At 32.9% G+C, this 21,099-nt stretch overlaps 3 protein-coding genes across 6 annotated transcripts in view; 1 reads left to right on the forward strand and 2 right to left on the reverse strand.

Moving 5' to 3' along the window:
- The window catches only part of Dyrk2 (Dual-specificity tyrosine phosphorylation-regulated kinase 2), an 87,466-nt gene extending 67,753 nt beyond the window's left edge, over positions 1–19,713 (forward strand). For all 4 annotated transcript variants that reach the window (XM_088035576.1, XM_088035574.1, XM_088035575.1 and 1 more), the window contains exons 7-10: positions 15,252–15,423; positions 15,484–15,627; positions 16,355–16,484; positions 18,399–19,713. In XM_088035576.1, the coding sequence (XP_087891702.1) occupies positions 15,252–15,423; positions 15,484–15,627; positions 16,355–16,484; positions 18,399–18,708 (756 nt within the window). In that variant the 3' untranslated portion in view covers positions 18,709–19,713. The remainder of the gene's footprint in view (positions 1–15,251; positions 15,424–15,483; positions 15,628–16,354; positions 16,485–18,398) is intronic.
- Positions 2,719–4,841, reverse strand: LOC148173729 (uncharacterized). The gene has a single exon (XM_088037457.1). The coding sequence runs from the start codon at positions 4,819–4,821 to the stop codon at positions 2,719–2,721; it is 2,103 nt and encodes a 700-aa protein (XP_087893583.1). The 5' UTR covers positions 4,822–4,841.
- Positions 19,714–20,418: 705 nt separating the features above from the next.
- Positions 20,419–21,080, reverse strand: LOC148173730 (uncharacterized). Its single transcript, XM_088035579.1, has 2 exons — positions 20,903–21,080; positions 20,419–20,850 (listed from the first exon to the last, which is right to left on the reverse strand). The coding sequence occupies exons 1-2, from the start codon at positions 20,999–21,001 to the stop codon at positions 20,440–20,442; spliced, it is 510 nt and encodes a 169-aa protein (XP_087891705.1). The 5' UTR covers positions 21,002–21,080; the 3' UTR covers positions 20,419–20,439.
- Between the last annotated feature and the right edge of the window lie 19 nt (positions 21,081–21,099).

Here is a 21,099-nt window from a genome sequence, read left to right on the forward strand (position 1 = left end):
AATCTCTTTCTTTACGATTATGACTAATGAATGAGGATATAAATATGTAAGAAATATTCATTTGAATAGTGGTTAGCAGCTTTTAAATTTCGTATTAACGCTAATTAAAGAGAAAATTAAAGAATAAAAAATGCATGAGGGTCCTAACATTCTACGAAATTTTATTTCAATCGTCTGATTTATCACCATGACAAACATTAAATGCAACCAGCAATACGTTATTCAAGTGTAACTTGATACGAAATATAAATTTTATGTAGTTTGGACATCCCTCATCAAATTCAAATAAGCTCGATGAAGAACTTTATAGACTTTGGTTAGAAAATAGGCAAATAATACAACACAAATGCATCATAAATGAACACCAAAACAATGCTTTCATCAATTTTAATACAGGGTGTTATGGACATGAGTACGCAAAATTAAACTGGGAAGAAAACTCACCATTTGCAACAATTTTTCTTCATAATTTTGACGAGTCGCCCACCTACCATTGAAGAGCTATAAAAAAAGAACAATAAAGCATAATATTTACCGGTGCTGACCTACCGCAAAAAATAATTCGGTTTGTTTTCTGGTTTTTGCGGAAGTTTTTTTATCTTCGACTGTCCATGACCGGGTAAAGATTTTCACACCAAATTTTTATTGATTTTTAATTCGAAAATGAAAGCTTTTAGAATTTTTTTTCATTAAGAAAAGTTGTTGCATATGGTGAGTTTTATTACCAGTTTAATTTTGCGCACTCATTTCCATAACACCCTGTATAAAAAACTGTTTTATGTCCGATTGTATTATAATTTATGTTTTACGGTATCGTTTAATGTCCATACAAGTCCATAGTAGCTCTCAATGAATAGCGTCCGTAATGATAAAGTAAAACGGCCGCTTATTAGTGTCATATAATTATAAATAGCTGTTTATGTTATAAGTACATAATTTAGGCCTTTGTGCACGAGTTGTATAGTTTATGGCAGAGCGAGCTTGCGGCTGAGAGCCTAATTATGTACGAATTACATACAAGGTTTTATGTTCGACTGTAGTGGAGACAATTTTCTTTTAAAAGAATGAGATTTCACATCGAAATTTGTGACAGTTTCAAAGTGTGCTGTTTTTAAATCGTGCATAAAATGGAAGTAATAGCTGGAACAGTGTCGAAAACTAAGGAATCTTTTCTTCCTACCAAGTCCAAAAGTGTATGAAACTGTCCAGCGGCCGTTTTACTTTATCATTACGGACGCCGTCCATAAATCTATAAAACTCTAAACGATATATGTAGTAAAACATAATATTATTATACCATTTCATTTAAAAAAATCATATTTAGTTATCCGTGAAAAACAAAATCAATAAAAACGTAGGGCTTAGTTTGAATTAGACGTTTGATAGCTTTTGACAGTTGGAGGTAACATAATCACTTACGATGTTTAGTCCAGTCAACAAAGACAATGAAATCGAAATAATTCCAAAAGTTGTGAAATTTTCGTCAAATGTGTATTAAGTAAGAAGAACGATAAATCTCAATTTGCAGCTTTGCTTAAAAAAATTGAAACGCGTTATTTTCTTTATCTACGGGAACAATATTTAAAAAGTCTTGCAAACTTAATACGATGAAAAACAGTATTGTTTGTATCTTGTATTAAATTTGCAGCTATTTTTGACATCCGGAACTTGATGATTTAGTAAAAATTAATGTTTCTATTAATAACTCAGAGAAAAAAATTGCAAAAGTTTTGCAAATTTGTTAAATTGTGCTTAAAGTGGCTTTGGATATTGACGTCAATTTGCAGCATTGCAGGATGTACGGAACATATTGCAATTCTATTTGACAATTCGATATTAACAATTTTCGATCGAAATAGCCGAACAAAATTCCAAAAGTTTTGCTAACAAGTTGCAAATGACGAGAATTCAATTACAAACACATTCTTAAATTTGCAGCTTCCTATGAGCTCCGGAACATTGTTATATCACAATAAACATTAAATTTTTGACGAATTTAAAAGCGATGTCGCTCGTTACGAGAGTGCAACAAAAACAACAATATTTACTCACCTCAGTAACATAAATTACCTATTTCAATTTTTCGTTTCTTTCGCCCAATACTGGGTGGTTTTTTTCTTTTGTATTAATTAATTACTTAATTACTTGAAACTCATCATAAGTGACTGGGAAATTAATTGTTTTGTGTGCGGAAAAACTTTAAATTATCAATATGATTACGTAAAACAAAAAGGTTTAAGGTCCTTGGTGGAGTGTAGTGAATTAAGAAAAGACGGAAAGGCATCCGTATTAAAGACATTACGTGGTGTTAAAGTGCATCAAACATGTCGCAAAATTTACACAAACAAACAAACATCTGAGAATGTTTATTCCTTTGTTCTATTTTAATATACGTTTGCCTGAGTTGAGTTTAGAATTTATTGTTAATTTCTTCTTCTTCTTTCTAGTTATGTTGTGATAGGGGAGATACGGGCAAGACGGGGTATCTAACGTTTAAAGGGCAATAAAACTGAAACCATTGCACTTAAACAATCATATTTATTTTAAAATCTTCCTTTGGTAATCAGTCTTTAAAATTTTTATAATTTTAGGAACAATAATAGCGTAATTATTATTATAGAAATATAAAAATAAAAAAAGTCCCATCACCCCGTCTTACCCTCTGGTTCGGGTAAGATGGGGTACCCCTAGGGGGCAAGATGGGGTACAGCATTTCATCTACTTTTCTTGGCAGAATTCGCAGGTGAATGTTGCTTCATCGTCCTCGTCATCCACTCCAGCACAAGAGCAATGGGCCCACTTGCCACATAGAGAACATTGAATCCAGCCTTCATTCGAATCTAAATAAAGACCGCTGCAGTACAAACAAGAGGCATTTTCCATATCCGTATCACTCTTGTTATCGGATGATTTGCGATTATCTATCGTTTTTATCTTTTTTATGACTCCTGTATTATTTATTCTTCCTTTTTTATCCTTCTTTTTCGTCTTCTTCAACTTTAATTGTCTAATTTCATTTCTATTATCCTTCTTTTTCGTCTTCTTCAACTTTAATTGTCTAATTTCAATTCTTTTTTGTTTATTCTCTTCCGTGACCTGCTTTTTTTTAATCGTTTCTTCCAGTTCTTTTTTATACGGTGATTCAGTAATAATGGCTGTTCTTCCTCGTTTACGAGTCACGCGTGAAGTTTTACGAGTTGCTGGAAGGGGTAATATTTGCTGTGGACTAACAACAGAAAATGTTGACTGTTGTGGAGTAGTTGGTCTTCTGTCTATTTCTGTTTCATCAATCCACGTGGAACATCCGGGCTGAGGACTCGACGAGGTAGCAGAAGCCACCGTAGGTGTCTCGTGAATAGTAGCTGATACAGGAACATTATGAATGGCTTTGCAAATCGCCTCTGTTTCTACCTCGATAGATAGAAGTGAGGCACGAGATGTAGTTGCATTAGTAATAGCAGCTTCACTGATATCCAGCACAGGTAATACGTCAACTTGCTGCGTTTCTAACTCAGCAGTTGCTGTGACTGCTACATTTGTGGTGGCTGTAGTCAGTGCTTGAGTGAGCGGAATATCAGTCACCAACGAAGGAGCAAAGTCGGTTTCAGAGAAGACCGTCGGATCGTAAGGCCAAATTCCGCACTTTTTAAAGCCATTTACAGCTGTTGCCATGGTAGATGTTTCTATGAATGCCTTTCCAAAAATTTCTGCAACTTGCCGCATTGTTACAACCATCCCTGGATTGCTGCGAAGCCAGGTCGTAATTTGTCGATCATAATAATTGCTCAATGGTCTCATATAAACAACATCGGCGACCTGAAGGCGATGAGTTGTATGTGGAGGGAAACATAAAATAATTACCCCATTGGCTCGAGCTTCTTTTATTAAATCGATGTTTTTTGTATGGGTGCTATGACCATCCAATAAAAGTAAAACAGGTCGATCTACTGTGGCCCCACTAAATTTCACAAACTGCTTAAACCATTCAAGAAACAACTGTGTGGTCATCCAGCCTGAGTCACTAACAACTCCCCATGCTCCAGGGGCAGCATTAAGCATTAACTGTGGGTCCAGCTTCTTCCTGGGAAACACCATCATAGGGGGCATGTATTGTCCACTGGCGCTGAAGCATATCTCTACTGTGATTGTAACACCTCTCTCTGCAGAAGTTAATGCCCCTACTTGTTTTCGCCCTCGTTTTGCTACAATTTTGGATTTAGTCTTTGGTACAACTGAAACACCAGTTTCGTCGCAGTTATAAATGCGGTCTGGTGTAAGATGATATTTGTCATAGATGTTGCCCAAAAAATTAAAAAATTGTTCAACAACTTCTCTGTTGAACCCGGCAGCACGCGCAGCAGAGGTGCTTTCGGGTTTTCTTATTGACAACTCTGGGTGTCTGTTCAAAAACCCTTGAAACCAATCTTTGCCGGCTTCTTGTTTTTGAACGTTAAAAGGATGGACTTTATTATTTTTTACTGCTAAATTGTACGCTAATGCCTTTAAATCTTTGGTTGTAAGCCCGTAAAGTCGAGTCTCCATGTCCAATATATAGCTACAAAGCTCGTTCTCTTCTTCTTCTGTGAAAACAGGTTGCTTAGGGCCTAAGGGAACCTTCACCTTAATACTTGTAGATGAAGATGGGGCCAAGTTCTCGCGAGCTCCTTTTACTTTTCTTTCTAGAGTAGTCTGAGGAACTGAAAATGTATTTGCTGCTAGCATATACCCCATTTTCCCTTCTACAACGGCTTCAACAGCTTTTTTCATGCTCTCTTCCGACCACTCGCCTCTATTTGTCTTTCTCTTATAATTTTTCACCATGCTAAAACAAAGAAATCCGCCCATGCATTACACAGCCAAATCACATGTATATATACACTCACAAACATACATATAGAGAGAGACATACATTAATCAACACAGAAACTCGAACCATAATCAAAAACTTAGAGCGGGCAAGATGGGGTACACATACCCCATCTTGTCCTCCTAGGTCTCGATGTATTAAAAAAAATATTTAAAATAAACAATACACAATACAGAAATAAATCAGTTTTTACCTGCTAGCGTAATCGTCGGGGCATGAGGATAAACTCTTATCTAATATACACTAATATTATTTGTATAGTAAACACGTACTAAACGAATCGAGAAAATAAGAAGGATATCTGCCGAAATCACTTTTGTTTCGATAACCTAAAAAATACGTGTCACACGAATCACACACGAGAGTGCACTGAGAGCCGTATGGCGCTACATCATCTGTGCAAGTTTGAACATGTTCGCGCGACTAGAAGGCCATAATAGACTGACTGCCCCGTCTTGCCCGCCACCCCGTCTTGCCCGTATCTCCCCTATTAAAGGAATTTTTCACTCAATTTTTTTAATTTGGTAAATTTAAGAATAAAACAAAAAAGTTAACGTAGATTATTTCATTATCGCAGAGCTTTCAGAATAAAAAAAAATTAAAATTTGTTTTTTCTGCTCTATAATAATATTACAGTATTTTAACAAATTTAAGAAACTATTAAATAATCCTTTCCAAATTCTACAAAGAAAAACATCGCCTAAACAGCAAACTCAAACACTCTTAATTTCCATAAGGTAATGTGAGAGCACAAAAAAAGTGTTTTAGCAGTGGAGCATTTTATCAGAATCATTCTTCGTTATCCAAGTATAGCTTAGTAGACAAAATATAGTTTTCCTTGTTGCACTCTCGTAACGAGCGACATCGCTTTTAAATTCGTCAAAAATTTAATGTTTATTGTGATATAACAATGTTCCGGAGCTCATAGGAAGCTGCAAATTTAAGAATGTGTTTGTAATTGAATTCTCGTCATTTGCAACTTGTTAGCAAAACTTTTGGAATTTTGTTCGGCTATTTCGATCGAAAATTGTTAATATCGAATTGTCAAATAGAATTGCAAAATGTTTCGTACATTCTGTAATGCTGCAAATTTACGTCAATATCCAAAGCCACTTTAAGCACAATTTAACAAATTTGCAAAACTTTTGCAATTTTTTTCTCTGAGTTATTAATAGAAACATTAATTTTTACTAAATCATCAAGTTCCGGATGTCAAAAATAGCTGCAAATTTAATACAAGATACAAACAATACTGTTTTTCATTGTATTAAGTTTGCAAGACTTTTGTAATTTTGTTCGCATAGTTAAAGAAAATAACGCGTTTCAATTTTTTTAAGTAACTTTTAAGTAACGTAAATTTTTGGAATTTTGTTTATTTTTCACGTATACCCGATGTCTTGTTGACTGGCCTAGTTGAGTGACAGTTTTTTGGTATTAAAAGCATTCAAATACAGTTTCCTGCAAATGGTAATTTCACGTATTTTGGTTAATTTGTAAACACAATAATAGTAGTGATATTTGGCCATTAGCTTTGGCGAGATTCATTAGATAACTAAATCTGAAATTTTTTAACTCATACCATCGGATATAAAGAAAATTAAATTGTATATTGGGTTGCATTTACCGTTAGCCAGAGCCAAAAATTATGTGGAATAGCATGCATGAAATACAAAAAATACAAAAAAATAATTATACAGGGTGGCCCATCTAAGACTTTCGGGCTCAATATCTTTGTCATTTATGAACGGATTTTTCTAAAATTTAAAATATAATTTCTTGAATAGGTAAGGATGATGTGACATTACCAGCGTCATCCTTGTCTTAAAATTGTTAATTTTACTTGTCTTATTTTAAATTTTAATTAGTTAAGATTTATGTCATTTTATAAAACATCAATAATTATCCGAGTGTGCCAAAACTCAACCGTCTAGCTAGTCAAGTTGCCGAGAAAAAGAGAAAAAAGACCCTCAACATTTCCAAAAGATGCAAAATCATAGTCGGCTATGAAAAAAATAATTTCCCACGCCCAATTTTGGACATCCCTGCGTTCGGTCTGTCAATAATCGCTGACGTCAGTGACGTTCTTGACATTTGTAATATTTCTCATTTGAGGTTATGTTTACTTTTGAGCATGATGATGAAAATCATTGATTTAAACTTGCGCAGAACGATTTATCTCGATCTTTTGAAATTGGAAACTAATCACAATGCATCAGGCAAGGTTTTGGTGCAAAAAATTCGTAGGCACAAGGAAATGTGAGTAAAAAAACTTGTTGAAAGTTGGTTATCACCAGAAAAATGATTGCAGATTGGTTTGCTATGAGGTGCAACTAGAATTCACGACTTCTTTAGAAATGTCACTGGTTTATTGGAAATGGAAATTCAGTGACACGTATGCAGTGAAGCGATTTGACTCATTTATGATGGCATTTACGTTAAAACAGTTATTTCAATTATGATGGAGACAGAATTATCTGATTTCATCCTTTTTCGGCAAACTTCTTTACTGCGCCTATAAAATGTATGGTACTAGATACTTTTAACATTTTTCTTTTGTTTAATAATGTCATTAATCCAAAGTAGATGAAGCTCGAAGTTCCAATATGTGAACTGCCGTTGTCAAGAAGTCAAAATTGGTTCACAATACGTATGAAATCTAGGACGTAGTGCTGCTATCGAAAAATGCTGGTGCAGTCGGTATAGTTGGTATGCAAAAATAACGAAGAATGCTGTATCGTTGAGTGGCTTAGAACCTACAAGAGCAACGGCAAAGACAAGCTTACCCATGTCAAAACGGAGTTTTGTGGTATTTAGTGGCTATGCGACTAATAAATTCGTATGTTTCAATTATGATTTGTAGAAACAAAGTCGAATCGACAAATGTAGGCACAATTCTGCACACTTTCAAGACCGCCATGCTAAAAGGTGTTATAAAGAAAGTTTCTTCAAGTCCAAATTGGTCGTACAGTACCATTAATATTCCGTTTCGAAAGATTAGCAAATGAAACTTTGAATAGGAAACCAACTAATGATACCAAAACGTATAAGTAATATGGAAATCAGATACATGTACTTACCGACAACTAAGCGGTTTTGGATCACCAAAAACGCATAATAGTGAGTTACATTTTCTAAGGTACATTGCAAATTGTAGGAACACTGTTTACATCTGATATTTCAGATTCGTGTTTTCGAACTGAATATGGTGCATGATGTTGCGAGTTGTATTTGTTGCTTCAACAAACCTTGCGAACTACCTAACGATCTAGGACCACTATACCCCTTCTATTATCATATGAAAAATGTGCTTGCACGGTATCAAGACAATTTCTCACTAAGAAAGAATAACGAGTCAAAGAAGTAGTGCAAGAAAAAAATGAAACAAAATGACAATGAACATCATTTATAACTGCGTTCTAATGAAAATTGCACACATGATATTTCTAACAAAGTATCGTCGGTCGACTCTTTCAATGGGATAATTCTTTAAACAACCAATTAATAACTTGGACGAGTGAAAAAAGACGAACAAGACTGAAAACAACACACTGAAAATGATGCAGTACTTCAACACGGACTTTCAATATTGAACCTGTTTTTTCTCAATGAACCGCCAAAAGATGCAAACATGTAAAGGACTCTTATTGACACCCCATCGTACCCTGCTGCAAGCATTAAGAACGATTGCAGAACGTTCTGGACGGTGTTGTTGACCACCATGAACGACTATGCCACTTGGATTTTTCTAACATGGGTGGATATGTTTGACGGACAGTAACCAAGCTGCTAAAAGTGCAAAACCCTGCTTGTTGATGAATTCGATGAAGAGTCGCCGCAACATTACATGGTAAGTGTTCAGCGAAGGAAAATGACTAGTATCATCGAAGCAATCGTTCCAGTTGAAAGCGACAAGCGACAAGTGATTTGCTCGGACCAAGATACCGCAAATTCATTCTTCACCATCACAGAACATATCCAAAAACTTATGCTGCCCCTAATTGTTTGTGTCCATTTCGTTACAAGAAAGTTCAAGAAATGAGTTGCTAGTAAAAAAAAGCCAAATCTCATCGCATCGCCAACAAGCAAAATGACAGTGACCAAACGCTTACAATATTCCAGCATTATTTGCACTTGTTATAAATGTTCAAAGTACAGACACATGTTGTAACAGTGTAAATATCTGATACATTTGTAAATTTTTGTACATTCGTTCATTGCTATTGTAGAAAATATGGTGTTACATTGCTATAAAATTGTCACTGGTATAGTTTATTCACTGTTAAAACTTTGTACCTTACAATAAAATACCTTGTAACAAATTATTTGTTAATCAAAGTAAAGTAGTTTCCTGAAAAAGGACCAAATCTTGTGATCATCTAATTCTGTCTTCATCATAAATGAGATTACTGTTTTAACGCAAATGCAATCATAAATGAGTCAAATCGCTTCACTGCATACGTGTCACCGAATTTCCATTTCCAATAAACCTGTGACAGTGCTAAAGAAGTCGTAAATACTAGTTGCACCTCATAACGAACCATTCTGCAATCATTTTTCTGGTGACGACCAACTTTCAACAAGTTTTTCGCTCACATTTCCTTGTGCCTATGAAATTTTTGCACCAAAACGCTGTCTGATGCATTGTGATTAGTTTTCAATTTCAAAAGATCGGGATAAATCGTTCTGCGCAAGTTTAAATGAATGATATTCATCATCATGCTTAAAAGTAAACATAACCTCAAACGAGAAATATCACAAATGTCTAGAAACGATGCTCGGTTCAATGCATTGTGATTAGTTACTAAAAGATCGAGATAAAAAATCGTGAATGTGCATGTTTAAATCAATAGTCCTCATCATAATGCTCAAAAATAAACATAACCTCAAATGAATGTCACAAATGTCATGAATGTCACGGATTCATCAACAAGTCAGGGATGTCCAAAATCTAAACTCGCTGTAGAAGTCAATTGTTTCATAGCCGACTATCAGTTAGTATCTTTTGGAAATGTTGAGGTCCTTTTTTGTCTTTTTCTCGGCAACTTGACTTGCTAGACGGTTGATTTTTGGCACACGCGTATAATTATTGCTGTTTTATAAAATGACATAACTTTTAACTAATTAAAATTTAAAATAAGACAAGTAAAATTAACATTTTTAAGACAAGGATGAGGCTGGTAATGTCACATCATCCTTACCTATTCAAGAAATTATATTTTAAATTTTGGAAAAATCCGTTCATAAATAACAAAGATATTGAGCCCGAAAGTCTTAGATGGGCCACCCTGTATAAATGGATGCAACAATTTGTTAAAATTAAAATGTTTGTAAAAAACTGATTTCAGATAAACTCTGGAAAAAAATGTCAAAAAAAGCACTTGTTTATGTTGATTTTTCCGTATTCATCGAAACGTTTTAATTTTAGTTTGGGCCTTTTCTCATTGTCTAAAATCCTTTGAATGGAGAATTAGTGGTAGCGAGACGCGCATCTAAATTAATTTTAACAAAGCACCCAGCACCGCCTCTGAACGCCGGTGTTCCTAAAAAACTCCCACACCACCTCTGCATTTACAGTATTTTCTTTTCGGTCATAAATTTACCTCAAAAACGTAATATTTTTATTAACGACTTGCGTGACACGTAAAACATTCTACGAAGTTTCAACTTGAAAATTGTAGAAAATTAGAAAACTTTGTGGTTTTCTGCATCGCAAAGTCTGCAGCAATACAAATAATAATGGATTATAAATTTGGTTTAACAAGCATAAAACAATTTTTTAAATTATTCCGAATATTTGAACAGGTCCTCAATCACGGATTAGCAGTTTGTCAGTGAATTTTCCCCGTTTGGTTATTGCAGAATAATTTCCCAATAATCCTAAGGCAACATTAAAATAAACATCAATCATACAGATAACAGCTTGAATATATTTCAGTTCAGGGGGTGCTTAATGATGTTGACAATGAACCCAACGCACCCCTTAGGTTCAGTTTACCTTGTGAATTAATTGCATCATGATGTTATTGGATGAAGTAACCCCAACGCACCGAAGAAAGCTTTTATATATTGCGTGCTTTTACCACTAAATTACCGAATGAATTTTGTCGGGAATTCCAAATTAGCATTAGTGTTAATGATAACAAAAGCGTCGTACAACGTCAGAGACAACGCTGTGACGAGTTCACTGTGTAGAAAAACTTCAGCAATTTCCTTCAATTTTATACACCCACATTCATTTTGATTCAGTCTGACGGCTTAATAAATTACTATTCTTTCTAAGTTGAAGATGGCTATATTTATAAGTAGCGAGCGAGGTTTTTGACCCTCTCGTATTGTACTTTTATTAGACTTTAAATAATGTTATTGCTCTGCTTACACATTGAAAAAGTATGTCCGATGAACAAGTGCGAAAACACGCGCGGCAGTCTCTTGTGAAACGTCCAACACTCTTACAATAATTAAATGCTGCTGTGCAGGGTATTAAGAAAGCGTGTGAATTCTGGGCTTGATTACACAAGCGCTAATTGACTTCAAACGATCATTTTTTTATCACTGCTTCGACATTAATTGCTGCGTTATTAGTATTAGACCAGTGGGTGAAGTTTTGAGGCAGACGTACAAAAAATTCTTTGTACATATTTTTTTTTAATAATGTTCTTGATAAAACGCAGTCTGGGAAAATTTCATATTATTTTATGTAGTCTGGCAAAAGATCCGTCAATCATTTGAAATATCCGTTACTATTCTTCGGAAATATTTACGTTGTTTATTTGCAGTATTCTTAACCCCCAACTATAATTACTTTAGCGTTAAAATTGCCAAAGTAAAAAGCGTTTTAATATTTTTTTTGTTCATCTTCCAAATAAAAATGAAAATGAAATTTTGAGGTCTTAAAAGCGGCCTAAAAGTGAGTCTTTTCTAGCCGCAAACATTTTCGTTCGATCTATGGTGGCGCCATCTATCTATAGTTTTGCATATTACATCAAGATACCAATATTACCCTCAATTTTATAATTATTTGGGTAAAATCAAACTGCTGTAAAGTGCAACAAAGACGTGTTAAATTATTGAAAATGAACATGTCTAGCAATGCTGCTGCAACAACATCAAAAAGCACAATAAACCTAATTCATACAAATTGTGAAGCTACACATGCCGAAACTGCAAATATAAATTCAAAAAAACAGAACTTTTCTAAAGGTTTCATAAATATTTCCAATTATTCAGTTGTTATAAATGATTTAATCAATAAATCATAAGTAAACATTAATTAACTAGTAAATTTAATGATGTCGCCTAAAAAATCTTGTGTGTATCACGGCCAAAAAAGAAACACTTTTTGGCCTTGGTACACAAATAACTATTGTAAGCTCTATAACAGTTATAACTAAGTTTAAATTAGTAACATTCCAACTTTGATTGTGTGGCGTTAAAATTACCAGAGTTACAAACCATTAATTTTTGCAGTTTTCGATTCATGCAGAAAATAATTATTAATCTATATTATTATTATCTATTATCTAATAATTAATTAATTAGTTATTAATCTTTAAATTAGTAACAACCTCCCCGAATTTAATTACAGGTGCCTTAAAATACCATATTTATTACAAATTTTGGTGTTTTTTTTTGGAAATTTTCGGTTCATTTTTCATACAGGGTGATTTTTAAAAAACGGCAGGCGTTGTAGAATTTTTATTTATGAAGCGATTTCACAAATTAAAAAAACAAATTAAATGGTTTTTAATTTACTATAAACTGATGATTTTAGAATTTTTCTAAATGTCTTAGTATCTGTTGGGCGATATTTAACTTTCTTATTTTAAATTGGTGTCTATATTTTTTTTGCATAATTTGGAAGATATTAATTTTCTTGATTCAGAAATGTGTAATATGTTCTACTTTTAACAAAAAAATATTTTTAAAAAATATCAAAATTGAAAAAAATAGGCAATAAAATTAATAAAATCTAGGTGCATGGTGTCAATTGTGCAATGAAAAAAACGGGATGGCGTTTCAACAGTATTTTAGTTAAATTAGGTAGATGTTTTTTCTAATTTGTAATTATTATTGTCTTTTGTTAATAATTTCAAAAAAGATTATCAATCCTTTCTGTTATTTGCTGCTTTTTGACATTACAATAATGATATTGTGTTATTTGACAGCACGCACCTAGATTTTATTAACTATTATTGCCTAAATTATTTCATTTTTCATAATTTTTTTAAAATATTTTTTGTAAAAGTAGAACATACTACACATTTCTGAATCAAGAAAATTAATATTTTCCAAATTATAAAAAAAAATATAAATATATAATTTAAAAACAGTTGAAAAAAGTTGAATATCGCCTAAAAGATATTAAGAGATTCAAAAAAATTCTAAAATCATCAGTTTATAGTAAATTAAAAACCATTTAAATTGTTTTTTGGCCTCATGAATTGTAAACGTCAAATTAACATTAAATTGACATCTTCGGAAACACTAGATTTACAAGCGCCCTGGACGTTTACACACGCCGTGCGGTAAAAATTGCCCAAATCGTCTGCTCTTCAGATGCGTTTATAAATTAAAATCACTTTACCATAATGAAGATTGATCACCAAAGTGGAATCTACCTAAATTCTTATCTCAATTAAGACAATATTTCTATTTTTAAAGTAATATTAAAACGTTTTTTATACAGCGCCATCTTGTGTACTTTTTGTGCACCAACTACAAAATTGAGAGAATTGACAGATGATGAAATTTACAAATGTCAGATGTGACAGTTCTCATAAATTTTGAAAAATTTAATTATTTAAATTGAAATTTTTCGGCCAAAAAGTTTAATACAACTCTTGTGCGTTAACCATTTTACAGCGCTCAATCATTAAAGCACTCCGGCTACGCCGTCGTGCTTCAAACTGATTTCGCGCTGTAAAATGTAAGTTACCACACGCGACTGTAAATAACTATTTTAAATTTTTGAAATGGGTTCATAAATAAAAATTCTACAACGCCTGCCGTTTTTAAAAAATCACCTGTATAAAAAAGTTCCAAATTTATCTTGTTTAACCTACAATTTAGCAATTTATCAAATTTGATAAGCCATTTCCAAATTATCAAATCTTCAAATTTGATTGCGCGGTGGCGCGTTAAAATTCCCAGTTAGAGCTTGATAGTTTTTTTGGGTTTTGATTTTATCCTAAACATAAAAAAATTCAAATTTTATCTTTACTGGTCTATACACAATTTTGAAATTTGGAACAGTGAATAAGCAAGTCTTAGTTAATAAACACACCAAATTTGATTCCTGTGGCGTTAAAATTACCAAACATTTACATTAACATTTTTTTTTTAGGTTTGGGTTTATGTTTAACATAAAAAATTAAAATTTTGTCTTCCGGTCTAACTATAATTTTGAAATTTAGGTCAGTGAATAAACAAGTCCTAATTAGTAAACTCGTCAAATTTGATTGTTGTCGCGTTAAAATAACCAGAGTTGGGGGTCTTTTTGGCTAGTCCTTTTTTCATGAAAAATAAAATTTTTGAAATTCAAATAAGGTCGAACTTTTATCATTAAAGATCTGACAAAAGCGATGGTGAAAACCGCCTCTTTCGATTTGCCCTTGGTCAGGAAATATAAAGCTTTAAAAATGCCGTAATTTGAAAATGTAAAGCCATACATCAAAAACTTAACGTGCCACATATTTTTGGAAATTTTCGGAAGCTCAAAATCAAACAAAAAACTTTTTTCGTCCGCACAAGACAAAAATAATTTGTAAACTACTGCTGTTACTGTACTGTTTTAGCAAATTTGGATCAGAAAATCTTAAATTTCTTGGATTTTTTTTAACTCCTTTTTCATCCAGTTCCAATACTCTCCAATTTACGTAACTGAAATCCTTTCAACGTTTTTGTGTTTGCTTGGACGTTTTGAAGTTTTTGTGCTATTAAATTCTATCCACCCCTGGATAAATTGTTCCAACAGTTGCGCATAATAAACGAGATTTCATTAAATATTTTGTTTATACAAACATGAAAGCAAATGTTTAGAAATACGCATTATTTAAAATATGAACAAACTATGAGATTAAATTTATTTTAAAATTTTTAGAGCAATAGCGAGAATGCAGTTTTTAATTCAACTTCACAGTTTGCACAGCTTTTAGCACAAAAGTTTAATAGAATTTTAAAATTTTGTTAATTTCATGAACTTAAGTTTCTGACGTCAAACCCAGTAAACATGCATAAGCTGCAAACTTTGTCCATTACTCAACCCAAAATTACTACATCACCCAGCAAAAATGAAATACATTTAGAGAATACATAAACACACGACTAAGCTTTTAGCGCGTCCGTATTTTTCTATAGAAATGACATTTTTATCAATTTTTTTCAGGAAAATGTTCTATTAAAGCAGAGGGGAAGCAGTTCGATAAAAGTAATAGACTTTGGAAGTTCATGTTATACAAACCAACGAGTATACACTTATATTCAATCACGATTCTATCGATCTCCTGAAGTTATCTTGGGATTGACTTATGGGACTCCCATTGATATGTGGAGTTTTGGTAAGTGAGAACGTAAATAAGCTCGCTTGAATTTTTCATGTAATTTCATCGGTTCTTTAGGTTGCATTTTAGCCGAACTGTACACTGGTTATCCCTTGTTTCCTGGGGAAAATGAAGTGGAACAACTTGCGTGTCTCATGGAGGTACTGGGACCACCTCCTGATGAACTCGTCGCCGCGGCTACCAGAAAAAGGCTCTTTTTCGGTAAGTGGAAGAAATTTAGATCATTTGAATTGTTGATGGCGTAACTAGTTCTGCAGTAGGTGTTTATAAGTCAATATTTTTACACATTTGTACACGCAACACAGGTCACGTTTTTTTAATTTATTCTCTACACTCGTAAATTGAAATTTCTCTACTAAATCTAGTTAAAATCGGTGTTCTATTTTCGGAGCTCCCAAGTCCAAGTAACTTAGTTGACACCACTTTGACCACAATGACAAACTTCCATTTTGCTCCAGCATTAAGCTGTTAGAAGTTCAAAGTCTTGTGATCATGAATTAAGTTCCTCGATGTTTAATGGTTGGTCTTGCCTCTTTAGTTGGTTTAATATTTGCGTGTCAGAGGACTGTGGTAAAACAAATAAAGAAAAAATAAAACGTCGAATGACTAAATTTCTTTCAATCATTATTTATAAACGCAGAGTTTATTTTCACCAGTTTATCTCTGTCTAAAATCCAGTTTGAACATGACGTCAGTTATTAATTTATTATTGACCACTAATGCAAAGAAACCCCTTGAAGCGGGTAGTCGAAATAATTTGAAGAACGCACTCGGCCGCTCACATCATGGAGACATAAACAGATTAACCCTGACATTGTGGCGAGAAAATAGCACCGCCGCGGCGGTCAACAAATCAAAAAGTTAGAAAACAAATCTAAAAAGTTTCCTTCCACAGCGCCGCTTTATTAATTCACAAAATTATTTACAGATTCGCGAGGAAATCCCAGATGCATCACAAACTCGAAAGGCCGAAAACGTAAACCGGGATCGAAAAACCTGTCGGTGGCATTGCGGTGCGACGATCCTTTGTTTATCGATTTCATATCACGATGTCTTGAGTAAGTTTGTTTTTACAAGGGTGTTTATAAATGTTTCTAGCATCAAGAGTGGCTATGAAATGTCAAAGAAATTTGCCGCTCGTTACTAAAATGGGTTTAGATTTTTCAACTTACATTTGTAGTTAACCTCAATCATTGAACAAAGTTAGTTTTGATTTTGAAAACAAACTCTTCAAGTTGTAGTTTAAAGCCTAAAAATCTAAAATTTTGACACAAAACCGTAACTGAAAAGTCGTAGACGCAAAGTGACATTTGAAATAATTGGTACATAGTTATATTCACTATGCAAACAAAGCGGCAAAATAGCGCATGACAGAAATTCCAAAGCCCTCCTTGATGCTAGAAACATTTATAAAAACCTTCTACAAGGTGCTTATAAATGTTTCTAGCATCAAGGGTGACTAAGAAATGTCAAATAAATTTGCCGCTCATTACAAATGTGGGTTTCGATTTTTCAACTGACATTTGCAGTTAACCTCAAACATGGAGCACAGTAAGTTTTGAGAAATGAACTGTTCTAGTTGTGGTTTAAAATCTGAAAATCAAAAACTTGGACACAAAACTGTAACTGAAACTTCGTTGACGTAAGTAACATTGTCAGAGTTGAAACTAATATTACTAGAGGATGAAAAGATGGTAGAGAGGGTAACCAAAACTGTTTATGGAAGGGCGCCATATTGGAAATAGCCAAATGCTGTGTTTTGGGCATAGTGTAAATGGGGGTTGCCTACTAATAAGGGGGTGCATACAAGATAAGTAAATAAAACTGTTGTTTTATGAAAAGAAACATGTCTATAAATTATTAAATTCATTATTATTTTTTATCAACAATTGATAAACAGTTCAATATTTTGTTTAACTTAAATAAACTTAAAAAAAATATTATACTAATTATGACACTGCCCGATAAATTCAAACTAATTTTATCTGCCCTTTTTGAAAGTTGATGTGATCTAAACAAAGTACAAAACAATTTTTTTACCTTTTACCTTCGTATCACGTACAACCATAATATGAATTTGAAAAATAGTTAAAAATATAGAAAAGAGGTTGTTTTTGCAGGTTAACGTATTAAATTTATTGTAATAAATATTTAAACTATATCAAGAAAAACGAAAATTTTAAAGTAATTAAATAAAAGAAATTATTATGCAGATCATAAATTATCTGACCGCCAACTTTGATGCAAACTTATGCGCTCACAAAAATTCGTTCTTTTTACATTAGTTTTGAGTTAATTGGATTTAAGCAGTGTAAAGTATTTCGTTTGGAAAACAAAAAAGTTTAATACTTACAAAGTCATAAGCTACTTGATTTAAAAATTGGTAGCAAAACAAATGAATCGCAACAATTATGATGATACACAGGTCTTCTTAAATTACGAAAAAAAAATTATTTTTTTGTTTATTGTTTAATTTGTACATGCTGTAGACCAAAACTTTGCATAAAATTTGAACCGCTCTCAATAGAAAGAATAAAAGTGGTATCAAATTGATTGAATTTATTATTACTGGTGTTTAAATAAATCAATTTTGGTTAATTTTTGTCTAAAACTTTTCCCAGACAATTTAAAATTAAACTGTCCATTGATGTGGTTGAGCCGTACCTTTAAAAACATGGAAATAAATTGTTTAATTAGTACATTGAATCAAATTTGGTTGCATACATTTCAAGAAAGACTATTTCCAACATGGCGCCCTTGTTAAAACATCCCCACCACCACCTTTTCATCCTCTAGTAATATTAGTTTCAACTCTCTGAACATTGTAAATAATTTTCAACATAGTTATATTCACTATGAAAACAAAGCGGCAAAATTGTGCATGGCAGGAATTCCAGAGCCACCCTTGATGCTAGAAACATTTGTAAACACCTTGTAGTAAAATTCGTTTTGAAATAACGTGATTTCATCAGGTGGAACGCCAAGAGGAGGATGACGCCCGACGAGGCGTTGCGACACGAATGGATCCTCTCTGGTACTTCCGGTTATCAAAAATCCGGAGGTGACTTAAGACACAGCCGTTCTGAAGTCAACGTGGGTCATGATAGTCACTCATCTAGTAGTACTTCGGGTAGCAGTCATTCTCGTATCCACCATAAAAGTGTCGCACCAAAAGGTGATAAAGTCAAGGCCAAAATTTTAGATACTAGATTACATGATAGTACTTTTAAATTAGACTCAAACTTGAACGACTCGGGAACTTTTCTTCCCCCGATCCTTTAGTCAAGTCGTTCCAAACTCTATGGGCCAACGATCTCCAATAAGACCAAGATTTATGGTAGAAGTTAGTGTAACTTAGGTATTTGTTACCAGAATGTTGATTAGAAAGTATAACAGTTTCAGTAATTCGACTGCAGTACTACAGGGTGCATTTTGGCCCAATTCGGGTTCCGTAGTATAATAGCAGTGCTTTTAAATACGACTTACTTGTAAAGTGAAATTTCATTATTGAAACTGCTATCCACAGATTTAGAGTTTTAGTTGAATCATAAACGTTTCGTCTATCTAAGCAAATCTGTTATCAAAATGCTATAAAAATTGTTGTGACTGATAAATATTGCCTAAATGTATAAAAAATAGTAAGCTATACTAAAATTATTAGAAATGAAACATAATATTGATTGTTACAAGCTTGATATTGTTCCTTAAGTATATTATACTTTTGATATTCACATTTTGCTTACAATTTCTCTGTTACTACTCTACTAATAAGCTTCCATTTCATTGTAATGGAGAGATTGTTACGTTCCAATAAATTGTAATCGTTAATAAATTTTGTAAGATCTAATTAACATGTCTAGTAGATTATAACCCGTTAATTTTACTCTTAAGTTTTTTAACACTATAATTTGTTTATTTTTCTGTAATGCCAACGTATATTTTATTTAATATTACATTTAGAAGTGTTGTACTAATGTAACTTAATGTTCTTTAAATGACAGTGTGACCTATAGGTCATAATATCTGACATTTACTGTAAATTCCCCAATGTGATATATACTGATAATATTATATTAGTAGCCTAACTAGTAGATTCCCGACTAGTTGACCATTTACAAGGTATTTCATAATCAAAGTAAATCCTCTTGGTTGACCACAAATTGTGCACTTTGGTAATTTCATAAAAAAATAAATTTTACACCTAAACACTGATTTGTGAATTCTGGGTTTGCTTGAAAAATAAAATGTAATATAATGTTCGTTAAATAAGACTGAAATAACAAAGAATTTGTTTTTTATTTTACACCTCTCCTATCAATTTAGAAAACAGATATATAATATAAATTTTACCACTAAAAAACAAAGAGTCATGGGATTTTGTCCAAGGTGTTTATAAACGTTTCTAGCATCAAGGGGGGCTTTGGAATTCTTGTCATGCACTATTTTGCCGCTTTGTTTGCATAGTGAATATAACTATGTACACCACAATTATTTCAAATGTCACTTACGTCTACGATTTTTCAGTTACGGTTTTATGTCAAAATTTTAGATTTTCAGGCTTCAAACCACAACTTGAACAGTTTGTTCAATGATTGAGGTTAACTACAAATGTCAGTTGAAAAATCTAAACCCACATTAGTAACGAGCGGCAAATTTCTTTGACATTTCATAGCCATCCTTGATGCTAGAAACATTTATAACCACTTGTATTATATTGGTATTAAACATGAATTTTCCACATGCAATTTTCAATTAAATTCTTTGACTTTAAAGGTTTTTGTGGTTTTTTAAATCAATTAAACATCAGGCTCAATAATTTTCAGATATTTAAATTCTTAAATTTGTTATATTTTTCATCTGGATTCTTTCAACCATGGTTTCATAACCTTTTTTTTTGGTATATTTGTTGGAGCCAGATATCTGTTTATCATCAAAAATAGATCTGAAATATAAAAGTGAGATTCAAGTTATTGAAGTTTGCACAAATACAAATTTAACACTTTTTGCACAAAATCATTTAATTGCTCTTGCGACGGCTGCACAACACATCACCCAAAAATAAAAAGAAACACAATTATAATCGTTTGGATAACAAATGAAATTAGTGAAAGGCATCAAATTTACTCGGTTTCCTAAACATAAAACTGGAGTATACCTATAGTAAACTGACAAAATAATTAGTAATAGTACTAAAACAAACTTGACCCCATAGGTAAAACCGATTTGTACAAAAAAGTTATTGGTTGTCTTACTACCCCGCATTTCCTGCAACTCTGCATCAATAGAGTTGATTCGTCTTTGAATTTTAGAGTACTTTGCAAACTCATCAACCATATTTACAGATGACTGTTGTTGCTTCAACGTGTTTTTCTGCACGAGCAGATTTCTTTCCTCTGCATTATGTTTGCTCAACCATCTGAAGAGCTGCAACAAATTCGGTAAGTCTTGAAATCTTACGACTACTTTTGGGTCTCACTGGTTTTTCAATGAGAGAAGAATGAACACTTAGAAAACTAAAAAGGGTAGATAACGCCAGCGCCACAAAATTAAACTGGCATTCAGGTAAACGGTCCATTGTTGGCAATAAAAGTAAAAATTTTAACTATGATCAGAGAATTTTCTTCACAGGTTAGAATTCCCACAGCTTTGTTGACACTTCTTTGACAGATAATT

Source organism: Gnatocerus cornutus, chromosome 5 (genome assembly GCF_029298725.1).
Source record: "Gnatocerus cornutus isolate USDA-ARS CGAHR chromosome 5, icGnaCorn1.1, whole genome shotgun sequence".
In the NCBI taxonomy this organism is placed as follows: Eukaryota; Metazoa; Arthropoda; class Insecta; order Coleoptera; family Tenebrionidae; genus Gnatocerus; species Gnatocerus cornutus.